Source organism: Onychostruthus taczanowskii, unplaced genomic scaffold (assembly GCF_017590055.1).
Source record: "Onychostruthus taczanowskii isolate IOZ18803 unplaced genomic scaffold, ASM1759005v1 scaffold112, whole genome shotgun sequence".
Taxonomy (NCBI): domain Eukaryota; kingdom Metazoa; phylum Chordata; class Aves; order Passeriformes; family Passeridae; genus Onychostruthus; species Onychostruthus taczanowskii.
Genome location: NW_024497852.1, coordinates 1,102,770 through 1,113,720, shown reverse-complemented (window position 1 = coordinate 1,113,720; position 10,951 = coordinate 1,102,770). Strand labels below are relative to the sequence as shown.

Sequence of the window (10,951 nt, the reverse complement as noted above, 5' to 3'; positions counted from 1 at the left end):
CGTGCCCCCTCCTCCCCGCGCCCCCCTCTTCCCGCTGCCTTTTCTTTTCCCGCACAATCGCTGGCATTTATGGCGCCGGAGGCTCCGCTTACCCCGCGCCCGCTCGCTGTCACCGCCAGGCTGGGGACGGTGACACCGGAGCCCCGCTCGGGGTTCCAGGAGCCCGAGGCTGCCCCACGGCCCCCCCGGCCCCCGAGCCCCCCGGCACGGCCGGATTCTCAGCGGCCGATGGACCCCCAGCCCTGGGGTGGCTTTTTGGGGTCCCCCTCCCTCTCTGCCTCTGTCCCTCGGTGGCTTTGGGGTGCCGCTGTGTGACAAAGCGGGCAGGAACAGCTCATTTCCCGCTTGTTGGGGACACGGTGGGGACAGCTGGGCGTCACTGGGAGCTGTGGCGCTGTGGGGACAGGTTTGGATGTCCCTGAGATGGTGGGGACGTGGTTTAGTGTCCCAGGGGTGGTGACACCCCGAGGACGGGGCCACTTGTCCCCAGGGGCTGTGACACCAGGGTCGGGTCCCGCTGGGGTCACCTCCTGCCCAGGGGCTGTGGCACAAGAAGGGGACGGGGTTGGGGACAGCGGCGGGTCTCACGCGGGGCCGGTGACACCGCGGAGGGGCTGGGGACGCGTCCCCCCGCTGGCACCGCCCGGCCCCGCACAATGTCACCATCCCTGTCCCCGCGGGGGCGGAGGGCGCCGCTTCGATCGCTCCGGCTCCCGTGGAATTAATGATCAATTAATTCCCTGCCCGGCTGCTAATTACCCAGCCCGGCCCCTCGGGGACGAGCGACAGGCTGGGGACGGTGGCCCAGCATGGTGAGGGGACAGCGGCGGTGGCACTGGGGCTGTCTGGGTGGGGGGTGCTGTGACACTCTGAAGTGTCCCTGGAGATTTTCCAAGACACCCCGGTGGCGTTTTGGGAGGGGGCAGAGCCTCTCTGGCTCCCCTCTTGTCCCCATGTCCCCGCGTGTCTCTCTGTCCGTGTGTCCTCATCCTCCTGTCCCCGTGTCCCCATGTCACCAGCAGCGCCTTTGTCACCCAGTGACAAACCACCGGCATGGCCCCAATGCCCGGCGACACCTGAGGCTTTGGGGTGCTCCGGGGGGGGTTCCCGGTGCGTGCTGCCCCTGCCAGCCCTGCCCGTGCCCGCAGGTGCCCAGCCGGGCCGGGGGCCACCATGGCACCGCCACCCCGCGTCCCCCTGCTGCTGCTGCTGCTGCTGGCGGCCGAGAGGACGGCGAGGGGCACCTTCCCCGAGGAGCCCGGCCCCATCGCCGTGGCCCCCCCGGACTGTGAGTGCCCACCCGGGGCTGGGGGGGTCGGGGCGCTGCCCCGGGGCACGGGGGGTAAGGTTGGCACCGAAAGGGAAAGGGGGGTTGGGGGCGTTGGGGTGAAGGGAGAAGGGGGCACGCAAGGGAGGGTTTGGGGTAGGACAGGGTGGGACCTGGGTGGGCTGGGCTCTGGGTTACTTTTGGGGGTACCTCTGGAAGGGGTTTTGGGGTGCTTTGGGGTCAAGGCAGGCGGGGGGGGGGCACCCACGGGTTGGGATTTTGGGCTGATGGCAGGAGGGAGGGCAGGCGTGTGACCCCCGTGCCCCCCCAGATGTGAAGCACTACCCCGTGTTCGTGGGGCACGGCACCGCCCGGCCGGGGGGGCCCGAGGGGGGGGGCAGCCAGCGCCTCAACATCCAGCGCATCCTCAAGGTCAACAGGACCCTCTTCATCGGGGACAGGTCTGCACCCCCGCACCCCAAAGCCTCCCCTGCCCCGGGGTGGGCACCCCACACCCGCCCCACTCCTCTTTGCTGGGCAGGACCCCACTGCCTGCCCGGGGCACCCGCTCCGTGTCCGGGGGCACTGGGGGGGGGGCACTGGCACCGGCGCTGCCCTGGTGAGGTTCATTGTCCACCCCAGCACCCCAAACCTTCCCGGGGGGGGCGTGTGGGGGTGGATCCTGTACCCCCAGCGCTGGGGGGCACATCCCAGTGGGGGGGTGGTGACACCCGTGTCCCCCTCCCCAGGGACAATGTCTATCGGGTCAGCCTGGAGCCCAGCGGGGCCGCTGAGATGCGCTACCACCGGGTAAGTGCTGGGGGTGCTGGGGGGTCCCGGGGGCCCCAGGGGTGCTGGGGGGTCTCAGGAAGCTCTGGGAGGCCTCAGGGGGGGTCTCACGGGGATGCTGTTGGCCTGTCCCTGTCCCCACACTGGTTTTCCCCCCCCCAGAAACTGACGTGGCGCTCGAACCAGCACGACATCAGCATCTGCCGGATGAAGGGCAAGCACGAGGTACAGCCTGCGGGATGTGCCCCCCGTGGGCACCCCCGGCTGGGGGCTGAGCACCCTCTGTGGCCGTGTCACACCTGTCCCCTCCCCGCTGTCACCACCCCACTCCCTCCCAGCGGTTGTACCAGTGATTTGTTGGCCGCTCGGCTGAATTGATTTGTAATTAATTATTGGGGACCAGAATCCCATTCCCGGCTCCTGTAAGTGCAGTTTTGGGGTGAGAACAGCCCCCCCAAGCCATCCCCTGGCAGTGATGAGAGCCTGGGTGGGCAGGGATGAGGTGAGTGGGGTTTTGGGGTGCTGAGGGTGACTGTCCCCTCTCCCGGCGCAGGCAGAGTGCCGAAATTTCATCAAGGTGCTGCTGGTGAGGAATGAGAGCCTCCTCTTCGTCTGTGGCACCAACGCCTTCAACCCCGTCTGCGCCAACTACAGCGTGAGTCCCCGGGGTGGGACCCCTGTGGGAGGGGGCTTGGGGTCAGGGGAGGAGGGGACACCATGGGAAGGGTTTGGGGTCAGGGGAGGAGGGGACACCATGGGAAGGGTTTGGGGTGAAGACAGGAGGGGACACCATGGGAAGGGTTTTGGGGTGAAGGCAGAAAGGGGCACCCATGTCAAGGGTCTGCAGCACCAACACCTTCAGCTCTGTCTGTGCCAACTGCAGCTCAGGATGGGGACCCCGGGTGCCCCCCGTGCCCGGGTGTGGCCTCACGTCCCCTGTCACCCGCTCTAGATGGACACGCTGGAGCCCGTCGGGGACAACATCAGCGGCATGGCCCGCTGTCCCTACGACCCCAAGCACGCCAACGTGGCCCTGTTCACAGGTCAGTGGTGGCACTGCCAGCGTCACAGCGGGCACCGTGTCCCCCGGCCCCGCTGACACCTTGTCCCGTGCAGGGGGGATGCTCTTCACCGCCACGGTGACGGATTTCCTGGCCATCGACGCCGTCATCTACCGCAGCCTCGGGGACAGCCCGACCCTGCGCACCGTCAAACACGACTCCAAGTGGTTCAAAGGTGTGTCCCCACCCTGGGCTGTGCCAGGACATGGCACGTGTCCCCTGTGACCCCACCCCGGGCCATCCCTGACCCCGCTGTCCCCGCAGAGCCCTACTTCGTGCACGCCGTGGAATGGAGGAGCCACGTCTACTTCTTCTTCCGCGAGATCGCCATGGAGTTCAACTACCTGGAGAAGGTGGGACACGTCCCACTGGGAAGCAGATTCACAGAATTCAGATAACTCACAGAATTCACAGAATTCACAGAATCACAGAACTCACAGAACTTACAGAATTCACGGAATTCACAGAACTCACAGAACTCACAGAATTCACAGAATTCACAGAATCACAGAACTTACAGAATTCACAGAATTCACAGAATCACAGAACTCACAGAATCACAGAACTCACAGAATCCCTGGGTTGGAAGAGACCCTAAAGACCATGGAGTCCAGCCCAGGCCCAACAGCTCAGCTGAGCCCTGGCCCCCAGTGCCACATCCAGGCTGTGTTAAACACCCCCAGGGATGGTGACTGCACCACCTCCCCGGGCAGAACATTCCAGAACTTTATCACCCTTCCTGTAAAAATCTTCTTCTAATGTCCAACCTACATTTCCCTTGACACTGGATGATCCCACAGCTCCCTTCCGACCCAAACCATTCTGGGATGCCCACAGAGACACCCAGGGTGGGGACAGGGACACAGGGATGGCCATTTTGGGTGGTGACAGGTGTCCTCCCTGCAGGTGGTGGTGTCACGGGTGGCCCGGGTGTGCAAGAACGACATGGGGGGCTCGCAGCGGGTGCTGGAGAAGCAGTGGACGTCCTTCCTCAAGGCCCGGCTCAACTGCTCCGTGCCGGGCGATTCCCACTTCTACTTCAACGTCATCCAAGCCGTGACGGACATCCTGGAGCTGGACGGGCGCCCCGTGGTCCTGGCCGTGTTCTCCACGCCCACCAACAGGTCAGAGCCTCGTGTGCCCTGCCCAGGCTGCCCGGGCTCAGCGGGATCCGAGCTGGGTGCCAGCTGGGATCTGGCTGGAATCCGAGCTGGATCCTGAGTGGGATCTGGGATGGGGTCTGGGATGGGTCCAGCGGGTCCTGGACGGGAAATGGGGGGGATTCATTTCCGTTTGGGACCTGCAGGGCCCCTCGCGCTCCCCGGGGCCTCCCCTGCTCACCCCTGAGCCGTGTCCCTGCAGCATCCCCGGCTCCGCCGTCTGCGCCTTCGACATGACCCAGGTGGCCGCCGTCTTCGAGGGACGGTTCCGGGAGCAGAAGTCACCCGAGTCCATCTGGACACCTGTGCCGGAGGACATGGTGCCAAAGCCACGGTGAGGGACAGCGAGGGGGACAGAGCTGGCAAGGACTGTTAGTGGCAGGGACAGCGGTGGGACTGGGGAAAGGAAGAGGGCTGGGGACAGGGACAGCGGCAGCCACGGCCTGTACCTGCTGGGAAGGATCAGGGCTGGGGACAGGGACAGCGGCAGCCACGGCCTGTACTTGCTGGGAAGGGACAGGGCTCGGGACAGGGGTGATGATACCCACGGCCAGTACCAGCGGGGCTGGGGACAGGCTGGGGACAGGGGGGAGGATAACCACGGCCTGTACCTGCTGGGACGGGACAGGGCTGGGGACAGGGGTGATGATACCCACGGCCAGTACCAGCGGGGCTGGGGACAGGCTGGGGACAGCGCCACTGAGCCGTGCCGTGGCCGCAGGCCCGGGTGCTGCGCGTCCCCGGGGATGCGCTACAACTCCTCCAGCGCCTTCCCCGACGAGATCCTCAACTTCGTCAAGACGCATCCGCTGATGGACGAGGCGGTGCCGGCCCTGGGCAACGCCCCCTGGATCCTCCGCACCATGACCCGGTGGGTGTCCGGGGGGCTTGGGGGCACTGGGGGGCACTGGGAGGGCTGGAAGGGGCTGGGAGGTGCTGGAGGTGCTGGGCAGAGCTCCCTGTGCTGCCTTTCCACGCTCGTGCCAGCACTGGGAGTGCTGATAAATCTCATACACTTTGCAGTCAAGATTGTCTCGTCCTAATTAAATCTGCCTTAATTGCTGCTTGATGGGGAATTAATCAAGCCGTGCTCTTGGGCCGCAGCCTCCCGCCGGCAGGGCAGCTGGGGCGTGAGCAGGGATGGGGACAGGGACAGGAATGGGGACAGGGATGTGGAATGGGGTCAGGGACAGGAATGGGGACAGGGACAGGAATGGGGACAGGGACCTGGGGATGGGGGGAGGGAATGGGGATAGGGATGTGGGGCTGGAGCTGGGGACACAGGGCTGGGATGGGGATGTGGGGCTGGGCGCCTCACCCTTTCCCCTCCCTGGGGACCCCTGGATTCCCCCACACCCCAACCCTGCTCCCTCCCCCACGCAGGTACCAGCTCCGTAAGATCGTGGTGGACAACGCAGCGGGGCCGTGGGGCAACCACACCGTGGTGTTCCTGGGCTCCAGCACCGGCACCGTGCTCAAGTTCCTCATCCTGCCCAACGCCACCAGCAGCCCCGCGCCCGCCGCCCCCGGCAGCCAGAGCGTCTTCCTGGAGGAGTTTGAGACCTACCAGCCCGGGAGGTGAGTGCCAGCGTGCCAGGGGAAGGAGAGGGGGCAGTAAAAGGGATGGATGGATGGATGGATGGATGATGGATGGAAGGATGGATGATGGATGGATGGATGGATGGAGGGATGGATGGATGGATGGATGATGGATGGAAGGATGGATGATGGATGGATGGATGGATGGAGGGATGGATGGATGGATGGATGATGGATGGAAGGATGGATGATGGATGGATGGATGGATGGAGGGATGGATGGATGGATGGATGATGGATGGAAGGATGGATGATGGATGGATGGATGGATGGAGGGATGGATGGATGGATGGATGATGGATGGAAGGATGGATGATGGATGGATGGATGGATGGAGGGATGGATGGATGGATGGATGATGGATGGAAGGATGGATGATGGATGGATGGATGGATGGAGGGATGGATGGATGGATGGATGATGGATGGAAGGATGGATGGCGGATGGATGGATGGATGGATGGATGGATGAGAGGAATGCAAGGGGGAATGGATGAGAGAATCTCCTCTGGAGTGGGCCAGGCTCTGTGGAGGGCCCTGTGGCCCAGGGCTGGGGCTTTGATGAGCTCTGCGCTGTCCCCAGGTGTGGCCGGGACACGGAGGACGAGCGGCGGCTCCTGGGGCTGGAGCTGGACAAGGCTGCGGGGTCCCTGCTGCTGGCCTTCCCCCCGTGCGTGGCCAGGGTGCCCGTGGCTCGCTGCCAGCAGCACTCGGGCTGCATGAAGTGAGTGCCTGGGGCTGGGCAGGGCTCGCCGGCGGGGGCTCACATCACCTCACATCCCAGGAATTCCCCCTGTGCTGGACAGGGCTCAGCACGGCTGGGAGCGAGGCTGGGGAAACTGAGGCACGGCACGGGGCGGGGACAGAGTCCCTTGCGGGGGCCGGGGTGTTGTGTGCCCCCATCGGGGCTGACCCTGACGTCTCTGCTCCCTGCCAGGAACTGCCTCGGGAGCCGGGATCCCTACTGTGGCTGGACACCCGAGGGCTCCTGCATCTTCCTGGAGCCCAGCCCCAGGTAACGCTGCCAGGCCTGGGGACACGCAGGGGACAGCGGTGTCCCCAGAGAGCCCCGGCTCCTGCAGCCCCAACCGCTGATCCCCGGCAAACTCACTGCTGGCTGACGGGGACTGGGAGACCCTGCCAGGCCATTTGGCACCCACTGACCCCCCAATGTGCACCCCCAGGGCGGCCTTCGAGCAGGACATCGCCGGCGGCAGCACATCCCACCTGGGCGAGTGCGAGGGTGAGTGCGGGGCCGGGACCAGGCTCGGGGACGTGGTGGCGGCCCCCGCAGGTGCCCTGACGCGTCCCCAACCCCAGGGCTGGTGACGGAGAGCTTCGTGGACGAGCCGGACGGGCTGGTGTCGGTGAACCTCCTGGTGATCTCCTCCGTCGCCGCCTTCGTCATCGGCGCCGTGATCTCCGGTTTCAGCGTGTGCTGGTTCATCGGGCACCGGGACCGCAAGGAGCTGGCGCGGCGCAAGGACAAGGAGACGATCCTGGCGCACAGTGAGTCGGTGGTGAGCGTCAGCCGCCTGGGCGAGCGGCGGGCTCGCGGCGCCTTGCTGGCCCCGCTGATGCCCAACGGGTGGCCCAAGGAGCTGGCCAAGGTCACCCAACACGACCTGGACTCGGGGGTGCTGCCCACGCCGGAGCAGACCCCGCTGCAGCAGAAACGCTGCCCCGGAGCCCTCCAAAACTGCACCTGGGAGCAGAGTCACAACATCATCAACGCGGCTTTGCGGGACCCTGGCGGCTCCGGGCCCGCGGGCGCCGGGCGGGGGCACGGCGGCTCCGGCCGCCCGCCGCGGGGCATCCCCCTCTCCTGCCACGCCATCCTGGTGGACCAGGAGCTGGAGGCCGAACTCAGCGACTCCTCAGGGGACGGGCATTGGGCTCGAGACCCCCAGGAGGGTCCCCGCACCCGGCAGCACCCACCCGCCGGCGCCCGCCGCCCGCCCCGCGGCTCCTACGGCGACTTCGGGGGGACGCCGCACCCCAGCCCCGAGCGCCGGCGGGTGGTCTCGGCGCCCAGCGGGGAGGGGGGAGACTTTACCGAGGGGCCGCCCTGGCACCCCGAGCAGCTGAACTTCAATGCCAACAACGGCACGGGCCGCCCCGGCGCCCACCTCAAGAGGAACCACACGTTCAACAGCGGCGAGGCGGCGGCGGGCGGCTACGGGCGGCACGGCACGGCGGCCCGGGCAGCGCGGGCACCGGGCACCCCGCGGCCGCTCACGGACCTGCAGCACCTCCTGCGCTACGGCGTGGAGCGGACTCCCTCGGGAAAATAGGGTCCCAGCCTGTGTGCGTCCCCCTCGCCAGGACACCGATGGGGGCCCCGGCTCCCTGGGGACACGGAGGGGTGGCCGGGCAGGAGCTGCGGGCAGGGGGTGAGGTGCGGCATGGGTGAGGGGGGCACAGGCACCCCCTGGGTGCCCCCCGGAGAGGGTTTGGGGGTGTGCCCGGCTGGCGTGGGGCAGTGCCCCGCGCTCCGGCTGCGTTGTCCCATGTGCCATCCACCGCGTCCCCTCCCCGGGCTGGAGCAGCACCCGGGGAGGGGCATCCCTGGGGGGCAGCAGGATGGACACACGGACACGGGCACCGGGCTGTGCCCCCCCCCAGCCCGCAGTGGCACCCGGGGGGCCTTTTGGGTGCTGCCAGCCCCCTGGGGACACCCGGCCGGGGGTGCACTGGTTGTGGTGAGGGAACCTGGTGAACATTTTGGTGCGGGGGGCTGGGGGCCCCCCGAATGTGGCGTTATCTGGGGATGGGGCACACTCCCACCCCCAGTCTGGGGTCAGCCCTTTCCCAGTGCCAGCCTGGGGGTTGCCCATCCTTCCCCCCGCCCCCCGGCACCCCCTCCTGGAAAGCACAGCCGGGGTGGGGGGGCACCGCGGGGGGGTCCCCACCGAACCCACTCTCTGCTGGCAAAGGGTGCCCTTTCGGTGCCACCCCTGCCCGGCATCCACCCGGGGTGGCGTGTCGCGGGGGAGTGGCGGGTCCCCGGGGGATGGCAGGTCCCCAGGGGGTGGCAGGCTGTAAATAGGGCAGGGGGCGGCGGGAGCCCCCCCCCCCCCAGCGGCCATGCATGCGGCCGCCCGCGGGCTGTACCCCGCGGCCCCAATAAACACCCGGTTACCGGAGGCGACTCCCCCGCCGCCGCCTCGGCACCTTCTTAACCCCCCCGGGAGCCGGGACCGGCCGGGGGAGGGGGGCACAGGGCTGGGGGGGGCACAGGGCTGGGGGGGCACAGGGTGGCACCCCCTCCGTGGGACCCGCACAGCCCAGCGCACCCGGCCCCCCGAGGGTCCCCATCCCACTTTCCCCACGAATTCCCCCGGGACAAGGCGGTGCCCCTGCTCGTGCCACCCCACACCCGCCGTGTCCCCTTTCCTCGCCCCCCGAGGCCACCCACGGGGGTCGCCCACGGCCCTCTGTCCCCTGGCCTGAGCACCCGCAGGGGCTGGGGGACACCTGGCACCCTGAGGGGCTCTGGTGGCACGGGAACGCCTGGGGTGGGGACATCTGGCAAAGGGACACTCGAAGTGGCGATACTTGGCGAGGGCACACCTGGCTTTGGGTCCCTTGGCTTGGGGACACCAGGGGTGGGGACATCTGGCGTGGGGACACCTGGGCTGGCGGCTATCGGGGGTCTCCTGGAGTTGGTTCACCTGGGATGGGGACACTTGGGGAGGGTGGGGACAGCGGCCATTGAGTCCCTTGAGGTGGGAACAAGTGGCAAGGGCACACGTGGCAAGGGGACACCTGCGATGGGGACACCGGGGGAGGGGATAACGGGGGCGGAGACACCTGCAGGGGGGGTGGGACACCGGCCACGGGGGTGGGACACCGGCCACGGGGTCCCTCGGCGCGGGGACACGTGAGAGGTGACCGGGGGCTCGTTCCCCCCGGTGTCCCCCCGGTGTCCCCGCACCCCGCGACGAGCGCGCCCCAGCCCCAAGCCACGCCCCCGGCCACGCCCATCCCTCCTCATTGGCGGAGATCCGGCCCCGCCCCTTCTCTGATTGGCTCCCGCCGCTCCCCGCGGGTCCGGGCTGGGCGGGGCCCGGGGTCGCGATCTCGCCCGGGGGTCGCGACAGAACCCCACCCCCACCCCCGTGAGTACCGTGCCCGGGGCTCGGCGGGAGCGGGAGGAGGGGAGGGGGGCCGGGGGCGTCACGGGAGGCTCCGGAAAGGCTCCGGGGGGGGCTCCAGGTGGTCCCGGGGGGAGTCCGGAGGTCCCCGGGGGCCTCCGGGGGGTGCGGGGGAGGTCGGGGGTCCCAAGGTCCCCGGAGCACCCCAGGAACACCAGAGGGACGCCCCGAGAAACTCCAGGGAACGACCGAGGGTCCCAGGGGACCTGTCCCCCGCAGTGACCCGCCTGGAGCCCCCCGAATCCCCCCGGAGAGCACAGGGCCAGGCCGGGGGTGCTGCGGGAGACCCCAGAGGACAGAGGGGCTGCCGGGGGACCCGGGGGGCTGCCGGGGGCCAGGGGGGCTGCCGGGGCTCGGCTCCCTGCGGGGGCCGGGGGCTGCCCCGGCCGAGCGGCGGTGACGGGCGGTGACGGGCGGTGACGGGCGGCACGTCCCCAGCCCGGGATTGCGACAGACGAGTCCAGACTGGCTTCGCTGAATCACCCAAAAACCCCTCCCCGGCCCCAAAGGGGGTGTGGGGGACCCGGAGGAGGTAGGGGGGGTCCAAGAGGAGTTGAGGGCACCCAGTCCCCCCGTTTCCTGGCAGGGGAGGGGGCCAACCCCGTCCCAAAATCCCTTTCAGACCCCCCAAAACACCCCCGAGAGCCCCTCAGAGCCCGCCAGCCACTCCCACTCGGGTCATGGGATGGTGGCTCTCAGCCCTCCTGGAGCAGGGGCTGGGGGTGTCATCCCAGGGGGGTCCCCACCAGCCTCACCCACCCATGGCACCCCAAAATCTCCCTCTTCCCGCTGCAGCCGCCGCTGCCATGTCGGCCGAAAACGCCGCGGTGCCGGCCGAGCCCGGGCCGGAGACGCAGGTAGGGGTGCACGGGGGGTTCGGGGGGGGGGGGCCGGGGGGGGCTCTGGGGACCCCCTTTTTT

General features: G+C 68.4%; 2 protein-coding genes across 11 annotated transcripts in view; both read left to right on the top strand.

Annotated features, from left to right (window-relative positions):
- SEMA6B (semaphorin 6B) overlaps positions 1-9,020 on the top strand; it is an 11,643-nt gene extending 2,623 nt beyond the window's left edge. For 4 of the 8 annotated variants that reach the window (XM_041424530.1, XM_041424522.1, XM_041424512.1 and 1 more), the window contains exons 2-17: positions 1,149-1,288; positions 1,599-1,728; positions 2,017-2,077; positions 2,219-2,281; positions 2,610-2,711; positions 3,009-3,099; positions 3,173-3,292; positions 3,382-3,470; positions 4,024-4,241; positions 4,480-4,611; positions 4,999-5,148; positions 5,661-5,855; positions 6,458-6,598; positions 6,812-6,889; positions 7,059-7,117; positions 7,195-9,020. In XM_041424530.1, the coding sequence (XP_041280464.1) occupies positions 1,174-1,288; positions 1,599-1,728; positions 2,017-2,077; positions 2,219-2,281; positions 2,610-2,711; positions 3,009-3,099; positions 3,173-3,292; positions 3,382-3,470; positions 4,024-4,241; positions 4,480-4,611; positions 4,999-5,148; positions 5,661-5,855; positions 6,458-6,598; positions 6,812-6,889; positions 7,059-7,117; positions 7,195-8,168 (2,718 nt within the window). In that variant the 5' untranslated portion in view covers positions 1,149-1,173 and the 3' untranslated portion in view covers positions 8,169-9,020. Of the gene's footprint in view, positions 1-14; positions 1,289-1,598; positions 1,729-2,016; positions 2,078-2,218; positions 2,282-2,609; positions 2,712-3,008; positions 3,100-3,172; positions 3,293-3,381; positions 3,471-4,023; positions 4,242-4,479; positions 4,612-4,998; positions 5,149-5,660; positions 5,856-6,457; positions 6,599-6,811; positions 6,890-7,058; positions 7,118-7,194 lie in introns of those variants that run through there. The other 4 variants (XM_041424494.1, XM_041424503.1, XM_041424540.1 and 1 more) reach the window with 4 other exon arrangements.
- A 1,001-nt stretch (positions 9,021-10,021) lies between these two features.
- The window catches only part of LOC121346622 (perilipin-3-like), a 4,049-nt gene continuing 3,119 nt past the window's right edge, over positions 10,022-10,951 (top strand). The window contains exons 1-2 of one of the 3 annotated variants that reach the window (XM_041424608.1): positions 10,022-10,563; positions 10,827-10,888. In XM_041424608.1, coding sequence (XP_041280542.1) covers positions 10,838-10,888 — 51 coding nt within the window. In that variant the 5' untranslated portion in view covers positions 10,022-10,563; positions 10,827-10,837. Of the gene's footprint in view, positions 10,564-10,607; positions 10,889-10,951 lie in introns of those variants that run through there. The other 2 variants (XM_041424598.1, XM_041424590.1) reach the window with 2 other exon arrangements.